The 15,066-nt window shown below is 35.7% G+C and overlaps 2 protein-coding genes across 2 annotated transcripts; both read left to right on the forward strand.

Moving 5' to 3' along the window:
• The first annotated feature begins 8,458 nt into the window (after nucleotides 1-8,458).
• Nucleotides 8,459-10,396, forward strand: LOC145778009 (proteasome subunit alpha type-5-like). The gene is made up of 5 exons (XM_082589391.1): nucleotides 8,459-8,714; nucleotides 8,815-8,882; nucleotides 9,078-9,185; nucleotides 9,424-9,585; nucleotides 9,776-10,396. The coding sequence occupies exons 1-5, from the start codon at nucleotides 8,492-8,494 to the stop codon at nucleotides 9,938-9,940; spliced, it is 726 nt and encodes a 241-aa protein (XP_082445517.1). The 5' UTR covers nucleotides 8,459-8,491; the 3' UTR covers nucleotides 9,941-10,396.
• A 56-nt stretch (nucleotides 10,397-10,452) lies between these two features.
• LOC145779042 (RWD domain-containing protein 3-like) lies at nucleotides 10,453-11,205 on the forward strand. Its single transcript, XM_082590622.1, has one exon. It carries the CDS (start codon nucleotides 10,453-10,455, stop codon nucleotides 11,203-11,205), a length of 753 nt encoding a protein of 250 aa, XP_082446748.1.
• Nucleotides 11,206-15,066: the final 3,861 nt, after the last annotated feature.

Genomic DNA, 15,066 nt, shown 5'->3' on the forward strand with positions numbered 1-15,066 from the left:
TAATTGTTGAAGTGTTGTTGCCAACGAATTATTCCATTCATTAGATGCTGCTGAACGAATATCAGTCCTTAACGTGCATTGCTCAAGGCAAGCGCACACTCCAAGAGTCGAACCAGCGCAGCTTGTTCCGTCACGAAGTCATGCGTTAACTAATTGAGCTATCGGGGATCATATTTCAAAAAAGTAACTCGATAAAACTTTATTTTTTGAAACAAACGCTTTGAAATTATTGTACACTTTGAAAACATCGTCTCCCTTGGCCCAAAGCTTAGCGCCCTATCTTTTTACCGTTTTTACCGGTCACGGTTTGAAAATTCTGTTTGTGTAAGTTTGGCTCCGCATGTGGACATTGCCAAGCAAGAAAAAAAAAAACCTTTTTCGCCCGTTGTGGCTGCATAAAAATCAAGATTTTTTCACATATAAACTTTTTATGAGGTATTACGACCAAAAAATATGCCAATTTTTAATTTTCCATGTTGTAAATTTGGCCTCCATACTTTTGTTAAGATTAGTTATAATTTTTTTTATTTTGTCTCATACAGTGCATGTTTCAACGGGTAACTTATAGGTAAATTGTTCGTAAATAATTGTTCGTAAAACAATTGTTCGTAAACAGTTGTTCGGAAAACAATTGTTCGTAAGCAGTCGTTGGTAAAATTAAATCCCTAAGGCTAAAACAATTCTTCGTAAAGCATTTGTTGGTACAGTATACATCATTGCATGCACAAAGAAATGCTTTATGAACATTGTTTTACAAAGAATTAAATTTACGAACAATTGTTTTACGAACAATTGTTTACGAACAATTGTTTTACGAACAACTGTTCACGAAAAAACGTCGGACACCGTTTCAACGTTTTGTCGTTTCTACTAATTTTTTTACTAAAATTAAGCTAAGCCTGCCGAAAATAAAATAACACTGAAAGAAACTGAGTCTCCAACAGTAAACTTATTTAAGATAACCCAACAAAGAATCTGTCTCTTTTACGGTAAAAATCTGTTTGTAGGCTATACCACGCTTCCTTTCCTTCTCCCTAAACTTCCACACTTTCTCCACTCCCCATCAAACAAGCAAAAAGGATGCAAACATGAAGAGAAGTATAAACTGTTTGGATAAAAGTAGAAAGCACCTGTACGACACAGAAAAGAATGCCGTTGTAACGATAAACCGAAGCATGTTTCGGAATTATGGTGAGGTGGCAATAATACTGTCGTTGCTGCCAACCACTTCACTTAATTTCATATAAAAAAAAAACACTGTAGCCTACATAGTTTTTTGTATTATAAGCTCAGTACCATGCGTTTATTCTTAAATGCTCGTGTTTTGATTTTTCTTTTTTTGGATTGGTTGTAAGGTTCAGTCGTCCCCGCATTGCTTCATCAACTGACACATCTCCTGTTGCATTAGGTATGTGGAACCAACTGGTTCTTTTAAGTAATTCATCTATTTTAAAGTGTTAGGTTTGTTGGCCGTGCTTAATTTACTTTCATCTACGTAACCTTTAAATCTGCATTGCAAGCAGGTTTTAAACTTCTGTAGTTTTGCCACATTTTCTTTTTGTTGGTTTTGTTCCCGTTTACTATTTGTATTGTAACTTGATCATTGCTGTTGTTTTCCGACAACAAAAAAATAAACTGAATTGAATTGTTGAATAAGCGTTATCAAACTACAGTAATGTATTTTTTCAAGTTTAATTTTTTCAACGCAAAGATTGCCCACCCGTAGCCTAGTTTACCCGTCGACAATTTTCAACTTTTATACAAAAATCTGCATACGACAATATAATTTTAAAAATTTCTTTAAGTATGCGATAAAAACATTGGTGCAATCAGTTGATAAAGCCAATTTCAACTTATTTGCGAAAATGCTTATACTGTATTTTCGCTTGTCACCAAAATCATGAAATTGTTCCCCTCCACGAATGTTTGATTTGGTTTTGAAATTTTAATTTGACAACGCTATTTTTGCTTTGCAGAAAAAATTACATGATTAAGCAAGTTTTGGATTTCGAAACGAAACTCAAAATTGGGTAGAAACCTTATTGGGAATTAAGTCTAGTGATTGTTTTGAAAATTTGTTGAATCGCAAATACCAGATGTTGTTGGTGGTGGTTGAAGTTTTTAAGTGTAAATTTAAAGCTTTATAGGTTCGACAATGCTCAAAAGTGCCTTTGCTACCGTAGGTCGTTTCGTGTTCTCCCTGTCCATCATGGTCGTTTCGTGTTCTCCCTGTCAGTATGGGAACTTGAGTCACTTTTGTTTGATTAGTTGATTTTTGGTCAAAATTGATAATTCAAAGCATTTTGTTCGTTTGTTGATTTATTTTTTGGTTAATTCCATCGTTTTTGTGCTAATTTATGTTGTTACAATGAGCACAAATTAAAATATGTCAATGACATGATATGCTTTTCTGGTGTAACTTAAGCTAAACTATCAGAAGATGTGTCAGGGTGATAATCCACATTTATTCCTACATTTCACTAATCAACAAAAATACATACAGATTTTCATCTAAAACACCCTGTGATAGTTCAGCTTGCGGTCAAGTATACCAGAAGAGTACCGGTATGTCATGCTATTAAAGTAAATGCCAGATGAACAGCTTCATTCAATTTCTAGAGTTAATTTCTTTATTACCTCATTCAATGTTACTTCAAAGAAGATCTTTTCTATGCTTATTCAATAGTAATAAAGTTGAAGTTTATCAGTTGGGTTAGAGTTAGTAAATTTGGTGAACAAAAATGAAAAATGAATTTAAAAACTAGAGAAGTGGCTGATTGTAAAGAGTAATGATGGGTTGCACGTATATTATGATACATTTTAATTTGGAAACATGTAAGTTTGATGGCTGTATAAATTAATGGTAATGACTTACGGCATAAAAATTTATTAATGCATGTTTTCAGGGCTGCGATTTTTTCTTTCTTGTCGAACGACCAAAAATTCTGCGTTCGTTTGTCGAATAGTAATATGACGTCACAAGAGTCAGATTATAAGCGTTTGGCCGCGAGTTACCGCACAAGTTGTGTGGTATCAGAGTCACTTACTTAAGTTTTTAATCGCACGCTGGTTGAGTGATCGCAAAGGAGTATCAAGCGCTAAGTTACGTAGCCTACCTACCGAACATGTATACAGCCCTCGAAATTAGCTTGCATCTACGACAGCAAAATCATTGCCATCGCCAAATCAACAAACCTTGGATTACGGCGACAATTGCCATATTATATGCTTTAATGTTTAATCAAACGAAATTTTATGCGTTCCTTCATCGATCATCGCGTGTCACATGGCGGTAGCCCAGAGCATCACGCAAGCTATTTTATGCTCTGACTATGCTCTTGTGAACTGTAAAAAGTTTGCAACCTTGTAAATACCGGCTTATTGTTACGCAAAAGTTATTTTTTCATCGAATGCTTATTGTTTACCGGTGTCGTTGCGAATATAAATCATGGTGAAAGAAGATACAGTTAGTAAGTAGAATTTACCTGCTATAGATTATTAAACAGAAGGAAAAGTTAGTGTTGTATTTTGCAAAATTTGTAAAGAATTTTATGACGAAAACAAATTGGAATTAGAAAAGCTACGGGGTCAAGTTAAAAAAGTAGTACGAAATTCGATAAATGGATCTTTGGCAGTAAAGTAATGATTCCGATGATATGGCATCGCGCGTTTATGAACGGGCAGTTTTGCGTCTTTAAGTATTCTAGTGACGACGCGACAACCTCATCCTCCGATACAGCATGTGATTATTCCGATTCTGACAGCTAGTTCTTTATCAAACAGACTCGTGTTTGCTCGCAGTATCCCAATTGTGCCGAAATTATGTTAGTGTAAACATAAATCGAGGCAATCACCTCGCAGTGAGCTATTAATTTGTTACCGGTACCTGGTTGAACAATTAACGTTATTTTATGATAATTCAACGTCGCTAGATGTAGAATTAATGTAAAACAAACGTAAATTTCTTCTTGGGCATTGATACGCAGGCGTCAAAATTCGTTATTTTTGCATTGACTTCACGTCTGTAGACGTTGAATCAATGTAAAATGATGATTTTTGCTGTCTGGGTAGCCTACGCAATATAACCCTCCAGGAAATTTAAATCGATTTGTGCTGTTAACTTACTTTAAAGTTAACCCAAAATTAACTTACTTTCCCCCCCTGAGTTATTTAAGGTGAATTAACGTAACAGCGTGCGTATCGCTACTTTTGGTATTATTTTATCACAACAAATCAAACAGTGCGGTCGTGATAGACTACTCTAGTATATTTTTCGCTTCTCGTTTTTTCGATTCAACGTCTGCAGGCGTTGAATCAATGTAAAAACGACGGGTTTTGCTAGCTGGGTTGTGTGCTTTTGTGAATGCAAGTGCAAAATCGCCCATTACGTAATCACAGAAACCCTTTTAGTGGAAGGAAGTCGAGTTGCAACCGTGTTTATCTGTCTACTATTCTTCATTCACATTGCAAAAAAATTCTCCATTCTTGGAACAACAAGTGCATAAGTCAGACATGAATACAAACTTGCATAGACGTTGGCAAGTAAACGTAGCCTACTTCGAAGAAAGTTAGAAACCCGTTGTGTCGAATAGCACGAAACGTGTGTGGCGAAATATTTGATGCCAGGCGTTAGAACTTCGATCAAAGCATTCTCCCGCAGTGTTCAAAATGGCGGCGCTGACGCCTTGGGAGTTTCTCGTGTGAAGCGTCGCTTTTAGACCTTGCTTTGAAGTACCTGGCGAAGGAAAGTTTACGTAAGTCAGCACTCTTATTATTGCATCACGTGATGTCCCCCCCCCCCCGATTGTTCTTCGACCTGACGATGTTTAGTCCTCTCTCAGTTTTTTTTCCTTTTTATTTTCCTTTTTTTTTTCGTTTGTTTTTTTTTCCGTAAGGCACGGCGTTTGTCGAATAGTAATGGCGCGTGTCGAGTGACCTCGTCACCGAAAAAGGCAAAAATCGCAGCCCTGCATGTTTTTAACTTTTTACTTTGGCCGTCTTTTATGCTATGTTTGTATATTTATAGTGCATTGCTAAACTTACATTTTCCAAAAATATAAATGTGTTGTATTGTAAAAGGAACCATAACTTCATAATGAATATATGGTTACAATATTATTTATAAATATAGTTTCTACATTTATCTAAATAGCTAACACAGCCTATACAAAATAGGTAAGGTAAGAAGTGCTTTAATAATAATAACACCGTATGTATGTTATAAGCACCGAAGTGCTTTTTCATCTTTCTGATGTAAATAATGCAGTTGCTGTCGAATCGGGTTTACATGTACACTTTTGTAACTAATAACAATTAACAATTAATAATACTGTAGGGTCATTCCATGCCAAATGAGCAAATGGGTTACACCACATGTCATAGATTTTTTTGAAATTTGGCATACTTGTAGATGTCAAAGAAATATGAAGAATACAAAAAAAAATTTTGAAAAAGTTTAAATATTAGCAGAGTTATGGTCATTAGTAAAATCACCATTTTTGCCTGTTCCGCTTCAGTGATGTTGTCCAATTTCCTATAGTATTTCTAATTTCTTAACCTATGATCAAACAAAATGGCTGAAAATTGCTAGACAGACATTTTAAGATCCAAGGAAACCAAAAATGTAAATTAAAAAGTTGACAGAGAACTTCTTGATATGATTATAAAGGTTTCAACTTGCTACATGCATTTTTCGGAGGCCAAACTTTGAGGGCCTATAAAAAAAATGGGTATAAAAATTAAGAACTGAAATTCACATGTATTGGACTTATACCAATACTCTTTCATGTCAAATAAAAAAATTGAATTAATTTTGATAACTACTATGATAAAAGCTAGATTTTCTGACTTGCAAATTTTGACCTTTTTTACACTCATTGTTCAAGATTTTTGTCTATGACATCACAATTTACATTATTGCTTGTGGATGACATCACAATGTACATATTGTTTGTCATAATGCAGCTCATGAATGAATTGAATACTGGTAATACACTAAGGTTTAACGTTGTAGGCCATGCACTATAGTATACATAGTTATCATATTATTAGTACTACATTAGTTTTACAATAACACAATTGTTATGGATTCATCACAGCATTATGACATTGGAAAAAAATAAGGTATTGTACCATAAAAATTCACTTTGCTAGAAGCATTGGGTTTTTGGACATTGGTGGACTTGCAGAAACAGATGAACATGTTTATTATGAACCTTGACATTTCTCTGCTTCAAGCAGGTAGACGGGCTTTGAACACTTGAACAGTGGGAAAAGTATCTTTTCTGGTTGCAAGATCTGTGGAGCATGTTAGGAATAATACATTGCTAATAGGACAACCTAAAATTGAAATCACAGTTAAAAGAGTAATTAACTCAATAACTCTACAAGTTACCACTACTATGGTGCATGGCCTACTGCACTAAACCTTAGTGTATTACCAGTATTCAATTCATTCATGAGCTACATAACAATTGTCATGACAAACAATATGTAAATTGTGATGTCATCAACAAGCAATAATGTAAATTGTGATGTCATAGACAAAAATCTTAAACAATGAGTGTAACAAAGGTCAAAATTTGCAAGTCAGAAAATCTAACTTTTATCATAGTAGTTATCAAAATTAATTCAATTTTTTTTATTTGACATGAAAGTGTATTGGTGTAAGTATAAAACATGTGAATTTCAGTTCTTAATTTTTATACCCATTTTTTTTATAGGCCCCCAAAGTTTGGCCTCCGAAAAATGCATGTAGCAAGTTGAAACCTTTATAATCATATCAAGAAGTTCTCTGTCAACTTTTTAGTTTACATTTTTGGATTCCTTGGATCTTAAAATGTCTGTTTAGCAATTTTCAGCCATATTGTATGATCATAGGATAAGAAATTAGAAATATGACAAGAAATTGGACAAAATCACTGAAGTGGAACAGGCAAAAATGGTGATTTTTCCAATGGCCATAACTCCACCAATGTTTAAAATTTTTCAAAAAATTTTTTTGCATTCTTTATATTTCTTCGACATCTACAAGTATGCCAAATTTCAATAAAATCTATGACATGTGGTGTAATTTTTCCAAAAAATTTGCTCATTTGGCATGGAATGACCCTGTATCTAATAGTGATAATATACCATAAATAAACCTTCATAAGAGATAATTATGGGCGCACAGCATGTAAAAAAACACAGTCATATTTATGTTAAACATACATAGCTCAATAGTACTATAGCTTAATATAATGAAAGTGGCTATTTTTCCACACTTAATGCCATGGTTACAATCAGGTGTTGCCAGAGTTAGGATTAAAGTTAGGAAGGGTTAAGGTTTTCAAAATACAAGTTTTTGTTTTCAACAGCTTTAAACTTTTCTCAAATTAGGGCAGAATTCCTTATCTGGCAACACTTTTGAAGCTATTATTACACTATATAATGTAAATATAGGCACAGCCTAATATAATACGTCATAAGATGATTCCAAGGTAAATTTCAATGGATTACTGCTCCAGTGATTGTCAAGCCTCGGCTTGAATGCATTTAGGCTCAGTGCATTTATACTATTCATGGTAAATTATTCCAGGCATTTATCGCACTGGCTGTGAAAAAGTTATTTCTTAGCCTTGACATAGTTTGTGGCTTGTGCATTACAATTTCAAGCTATGGCCTCGGCTCTCATGTCAGAGGTAGTTGGATGCATTTGAAACAATATAGTATATATAATTATATAATTTACATCATATAAACCATTTGATCATTATTGGTGTCACAATTTTATATTCAATTATTTTTCTTAAGAAATCAGTGTTTTCTTTTAAATTATTTCTGTTTTTTTTTATAAATATTTTACACTCGCCTGTAGTAGAACTTTCTCTACAAGGTTTTGATGACTTCAGTGCTCATGCAAAGTTCACACTAAACCGACTAGTATAAAAGTTGCAAACCATAACATATGAAACTCTTAAAATACCGGTATATCATATATATACCATACAAAACTCAATCATATAATAATATTCTAGTTTTTAAGTCAGATTGGTTAACTTGATGTTGGTTGTTCCCACTCCCCTTTAGGTGTCGAGTTGGCAGATTTTATTGGGATTAATGATGTTGATGTAGGTCTTGATTATCAATTTTACTTTTGTTTATTTATAAACTTTATAAAAGTTTGCAACTAAAAGAATCTTAAATGATTGGTTGCGTCTGTTCTTTGATTGAGCGTAATGATTAATAATGTGTTTGTTGTAGATGTATGACATCGAACTAGCTAACATGCTTGGTCCTGTGTGAAGATAATGATTAACAGTTAATGTTCTTGACCTTTTGATTTTTCAAGTTGCTCAGTTTTTTTGAAATATAATATAAGAGAAAGGTCATGTATTGTTTTGAATTTTATCCTGTTATGATATTTATACTATTTGGAAAAACTTGGCGAAAACTAGCTTTATTTATTTACAGTGGATTTTCCTTTAAGCAGTTATTTTATTGGATCAATATGTTTATGACAAGGTCTGAGTATGATAGAGGTGTCAACACATTTTCACCAGAAGGAAGGATATTTCAAGTTGAATATGCAATTGAAGCCATTAAGCTTGGGTCAACAGCTATAGCAATACAGACGTCTGAGGGTGTAGTGCTTGCTGTGGAAAAGAGGATTACATCTTCTCTAATTGAAGCAAAGAGCATTGAAAAAATATTTGAAATCGATAAACATGTTGGTATGTAGCAAATGAATTCTATTATTCTGGTAATAATCAATTTTTACTTCATATTACAGCACAAAAATGGGACTTAAATTTTACAAAACTTGTTTTTCAGGATGTGCCATGAGCGGATTAATTGCTGATTCAAAAACTATGATTGATAAAGCACGTGTTGAGGCACAGGTAATTCTAGAATCTAGATCATGCTCTGTATACATAATTGAAAATCTTGTTATCTCTTCACTAATTAATCTACCGGTAATTTAAATTTCTTGCCAACACAACCTTTCATTTGCTATTGTCGTTTGATTTCATCCCCAAAACAGTGTAAGTCAGTAGCTAATAAAGCCTTATGCTAGTTAACTCACATACTTTTAGAATCACTGGTTTACTTATGATGAAAAAATGAGTGTGGAGAGCATAACAAAAGCTGTATCAAACCTAGCACTCCAGTTCGGTGAAGAAGACTCAGAACCTGGGGCTATGGTTAGTGTTTGTGTATCATGTTTTAGTCATTTATTATTTTTGCAGTGTTGCATTTTTTCTTGCATGCAAAGAAGAACTATTTTATTGCATTAGCTGCGATATCTTTAGTAATGCAAGTGTAATATGATGCTTCTTTGGCAATGCATCACTTTTATTCTGAGTGAGCACTTGCTGTGAACACATGTTATATATAGTTTATATTCTGTTATACAGCAAATCATTCTTTTACATTTTATAGAGCAGACCATTTGGAGTTGCTTTGCTATTTGCTGGTTACGATGACAAAGGACCACAGCTATTTCACTTAGACCCATCTGGTACCTTTGTCAGTTGCATGGCTAAGGCTATTGGCTCTGCATCTGAAGGCGCCCAAACCTCACTGGAGGAGCAATACCATAAGGTTTGAAGGACAGATATTTGTTCAATGTATTTGCAAAGTTGCGGTCTTGAAGTTTGGTTCAAATGTTTTTATATTTCTTAATTTAACACATTGTTTTTGTTTAAATCATGTACACGAGCAGTATCATATTTGCATTGAAAAAATTGACGTAGATATGATTCAGAGTTTTAAAAATCTTTTGTTTTTGCAGTCAATGACTCTAAAAGAAGCCACAAAGTGCGTTCTAGGAATTTTGAAGCAAGTTATGGAAGAGAAATTGACTTCCACCAATGTTGAAGTGGCTACTGTCACTAAGGAGGATCACTATCACATGTTCTCAAAGGAAGAAATTGAGAAATACATGAAAGAGTTATAAAGATTTTGACTTGTTTAAACAAGGAACTTGCACGACAAATTAAATCTAGAGAGTGATCTCCCGCAAAGTTAAATTCAAAAGCGTTTCTTGGTTACTACTGCGTGTATCCCACGAACATTATAGTAAAGCCGTCTTTCCCAGCAACACTCTTTAGTAAAATTTGTTTTCTTCTTCACTCAATTATTGCTATTGTTGGAACGTCATGTCGTTTATGATTGACTGCGTCGCTCGAAAGTAAGTTAATTGATGTGGTTTTGAAATTTTTTCCAAGCAAACTGTTATTGGTCGTTTGACAACCGCGTTTCACACAAGCTGATCTGTTTACGACACTTGCAATGTGTTTATGCACATTAATTATCTGGCTATTTTATTGAAGCTAACTTACCACGTGCTCATTGTTACATGCTGAGTTGAGCGCCAATATAAAATTAAAAAAATTGTTTTTTTGTCATGTAGGTAGATTTAAGATTTGATTTAAAAAAGTAGTAGAACTATAGATAATTTGAAGTATTATGTGCGTAGATGAAGAACTACAAATGCTAGCTGCGGTCTATTGCATGCCGAATGAATTTCAGTTAGACAAGACTCATTTTGATCAACGGGTCACTCTGAATGTACGAATTGAAGAAGTAAGAGTCTCTTTCTCTTGCTCTATTCCTGGCAACTATCCTGAAATCCCGCCTACAATTCATATCACACGTCCCACCATGACACGAAAAGCTTGTTCTGACCTTCAACAACATATTGTGGAGTTCCTCAAGGCGGAAAAATTGGTCGGGCAGCCAATGCTTAGCAATATTGTCGACTGGATCAAAGAACACATTTTGGAGTACTGTGAAAATGACTTCAGTTTAACGGAAACTTTATCTGCTGCTTTCACTACTCACGTATTGCAGCTTGATCATATGCGCTCCAAGGCAAAATACTCAAAGCAACTTTGCTCTTGGGCGAAAGAGTTAAATCTCACTGGTAGTTTGATTTTTGTTTTGAAATATATTTTTATTATTTTTAATGGACACAAAAATGATGCAAAGAAATACATTTCTCGCATACGGACCCGAAAAGTGGATGTGGATTCTTCCGGGCGCCCTTGCAAAGAACGGATGTTGAAAGTCCTTGGAGAGAGTAAAGACACAGGATCTACCTTAGAAAGATTTGATATTCTTGAACTTTCAAGTGTTGAGGAATTTCGCTCCACCATGACCACGTGCGGTCTCTCTTCGGTTTATTTACAGTTTTTAAAACCTGTATTGGATGTAAGTTGAGTAACGTTCTGTAGACGATCTGGTAATTAAAACATGTAATTCATTTTCGTGGGAGCTTTTAGGTGAGGGTATCCTTTTATCAGACCATAAGTGCGATGTTTTTTTGATTTTATCGGGAAGATACGGAAGACCAGTCAGTCTTTGATCTGATTGCCCAAAATACCCAGACCTCCTGTTTCTCCCGACCTACGTCAGACAGTGCAATCGTTATTGTCACGCTCTGCAATTTGCTTCACCGCCACACTTACACCAAGACATGCCTCCGCATTGAGCGGAGAAGCCTGCTGCTATTGTGAAGGCGATGGAGACGCACCCATGCCTGCCTTGGTGGAGACAATCCGATGGAACCGCCGTCGAGATGAAGGGACGGAGTCTGGTTGTAATCGATTCCCGTTTAACATCTTAGTTCAATGAGTTTGAAAGGTACCCTACTTGGTCATCTTGAATTTTGGTTGCTGGTGAACTTGTCTCTTGAACGTGAAACTGCCCACAAGGGAACAGGAATTTGAAACTTTTACCTAGTGTTTACTTGATTGAGCTACTAGGACTAGAGCCTTTAAATAGGCCTACCGATGTAATTTTTTTGTTTTTCCTATGTGAGGCCGATTAGGATCATTTTTACCTTACTCTGTAGGTTTATGAAGGTTTTTACAACTTTCTCCCGATGCGCCATTCTACCAGTGACTTTTGCCTAATAACTAGCCTAAACTCTTTTCGTTGTTTCAACATTGCCAGGCGTTGAAATCGTTTAACTGTGGCAACTTAGTATGTTCGCATAGCGGCATAGACCACGCAATCATTATTTTGTACAAAATTAGCTGCGGCGCCAGTAGCGGATTAGCAACATTCACACCATGATTTTATACAGAAGTGAAGTAACCGAAGTGTCACTATAGCCGAATTCTACTCAACTGTTGCGTATGCAAACGGGACTTTGCAACAGGTGTCACTATAGGCGAATTCTACTATAGATCAAAACAGTCTCATCATTTTTATCACCTTGCTTAGGTCCATAACCGATTCACATCTTCATTTCTCTTCCATCTGAAGAAACTATATGTTACTTGGGGCTGCTGTGTGGAAGACGGAGCGCATAAGGTGCATATTTTCCAAGAATGCAATCCTGGTTCGATTCTCAGCTTGTAGTTGAAAAAACATCTTTCGCCCCTACTCAAGGGGAAATAGATTGGGTGGGCGCAATTGCTGAAGAAACGGTGGCCGAGAGCAGGAAACCAACCATCTTACATCGTAGTGCAAAAGCTCCTATGGGCTAATGAGAATCTTGTTCTCAATCTCACCCGATGCTTGGAAACAAGTAGGAAAATCACCTTCGAGGGTTGATGTATACAAGCAAAGCACATTTCGATTGATATCCCACATTTATTACAAAACATTTCATGGTAGGCCTAGGCTATATATCAAACGTTGATGCATTTAAAAAGGCAACAAAAATGAAGTGCTTTGATCACAGACTACATAGAAAATATTGACTATCAATCTTATAAAAAAAAGAGTCAAAAGTGCAAAAACAAAATTCATGGTTTAGCAAACTTCTCAAAAAATTTCATTATCAGGAAAAAATTAATTGCTATATTTCGAATATCCTAATAGCCTACAATGGCAAAGCAATAGGCGTATGGTCTGAATAGTTGGAAATATTTCAGAAAAACCATCTGATGGCAGACGTTCGACCCGACTACTGTAGTACCGTTGCCACTTGCCTCATAGGCGTAGGTGAAAGTTAGTTTTTAGGGTGCAAAAATTTGTTGCCGAAATATAATTAAATGCGCCCAAATATTTTTTGCGACAAAGAATAGACCACCTAGTTAAAAATTCTACACTGCTTCCAATAGTCTGATATAATTTTAATTATTTGAGCAAAAAAATCAAAACTAAGTTTAATCTAAACGAAAATGTTGAAACATGCTGAAATGGTTTTTGCCCGAATTTTTAACTAATTAAATACTAGTTTAGCGGTGCGGTTGCACTTTAGGCTATTTGACATTTGTATAACTAACTTAATATTTAAACAAAAAATCAAAAATAAATTTAATCATAATGAAGATTTTAAAACTTGCTGAAAGTTTTTGCCCATATTTTTTATCAAATTTGCCCAAATTTTCGACTAATTGAAAAGTTTAGAAGTGCGGTTGCACCGCTGGCTCCTACGCGTTGCCTATTGAGGTTATAAGAGCTGTTGCCTCCCTAGCACAGTCGCCACTAGCTACATGCTAAAAGATTTATCTCCCATATAATCTGAGTAGCTTATTTTCCTGTAAACCAATTAATATTTAAGGAAATGGTACAGGACCGAAAAGCTTTGCTATCTAGTTTCTACGTTAGAAGGTTTCATATCCAGCCAGGGGCGCCAGAAGCAGGGGGGCGGATGCCCCCCCTGCCCTCAATTTTTCTGCAAATGGAGGGGCAGGGGGGCAATGGTGCCCTTTAAAAGTCATGTAAGCTACTGCACATTTTGCAATAAGCTTATAACAATTTCTGCTATTCGCTTTTAGCCTACTGTATTTATAATCTTTCATTTTTGCCTCAAAATAACATTTATCGCACGAAATTTTGCAACAGCAACACAGTATAGGCGTATAGGCCTTAAAACTCGTTTTTTTTCGGCAGCCATCGTGGCCTACCGGGAGCTCTTTCTCGGCGGCTAAATCTGCGTGCTTGGAGGCCAAAATACAAAATAACGATAGCACAAGTAAATAAAATTAAACTTGCAACAATGCTAAAATGATCACTTAGCGTTGTTGAAGTCTGGGCCTGGGCGACGTCCTACAATAGAATCGTTGCACCACGCAATAACTGCTTTATCGGGATTGTAATCCAGTACTGCGGGACCATTTAACTTCTAACAACACTTGCAGGAGTGTCTCCAATGTGGCTTTTAAAGAAGTTCGCCACTCCCCTAGAATTTCTTTTAGCAACGAAAAACAACGTTCGACATGTGTTGACGATGACGGCAAGGTAATAAAATAAGTATTTCAATGATGTAAAGGACATTGCTAAAAGAAGCATAATTTTTACAAAATAACTTATGATCAAAAATTTTTTTCCCTCTGATGTCAACTAACCTAGTTCTCCTTTTTAACAACGATTCAACATCGAATCGACATAAAAACGATAATATTGCCAGCCATGTAGATTAGCACTTCTGATTAAGACTTTGTTAAAATAAACGTCGGGAATTACAAACAAGACTTACAGCGCTGGTGATCGCAGATGGATATATTCCATCAATAACAAATATTCCCGCACAATGCAACAGTGACGTTATGACGCGGTGACCTAATTTTGCGTCACTCTTTGATACCGTACTACATATTTTCGACAGTTGATCCGCGATCATTCTATTGCGAAATTAAATAATTGCCTAGAAGAGACCGGCGGCCAAACTTGGCCGATTGAGGAGGTAGCACCGGCGGTCATTCAAGCACCACTTAGCGGCCATGGCCGCAGGCTGCTTTAAGGCTTGACAGTAGGTTACATCATTATAACATAGCATGATGCCCTTCTTTGTATACCGTAGGACCATGGACTTCTAAATAGTAGCATCTGGACTGGAAATGCTGTGACCAACAAAAGGCCAAACAGTTGGTACAACAGTTGACCAACAGTGGGCCAACAGGGTTAGTTACTTGGCTGTTGGCCCACTGTTGGCCAACTGTTGTACCAACTATTTGGCCTTTTGTTGGTCACTGCGTTTCCAGTCCAGATGCTATTATTTAGAAGTCCATGGTAGGACACTTGTAGGCTATCATTACTCAATAGCCTACATAGTGAGCTGATATTAGCATTATAGCTATATCTTATTTTAAAACTTGAAAAAAAATTGGCCTTTTAGTAAACAAA

The sequence above is a fragment of the Aplidium turbinatum genome, chromosome 10 (genome assembly GCF_918807975.1).
Source record: "Aplidium turbinatum chromosome 10, kaAplTurb1.1, whole genome shotgun sequence".
NCBI lineage: Eukaryota > Metazoa > Chordata > Ascidiacea > Aplousobranchia > Polyclinidae > Aplidium > Aplidium turbinatum.

Excerpts from the sequence above, each read along its gene's own strand:
- LOC145779042 (XM_082590622.1), top strand. The coding sequence starts at position 10,453 with ATGTGCGTAGATGAAGAACTACAAATGCTAGCTGCGGTCTATTGCATG.
- LOC145778009 (XM_082589391.1), top strand. The coding sequence starts at position 8,492 with ATGTTTATGACAAGGTCTGAGTATGATAGAGGTGTCAACACATTTTCA. Across the intron at positions 8,883-9,077 it reads AAGCACGTGTTGAGGCACAG|AATCACTGGTTTACTTATGA; the intron begins GTAATTCTAGAA and ends ACATACTTTTAG. Across the intron at positions 9,586-9,775 it reads TGGAGGAGCAATACCATAAG|TCAATGACTCTAAAAGAAGC; the intron begins GTTTGAAGGACA and ends TTGTTTTTGCAG.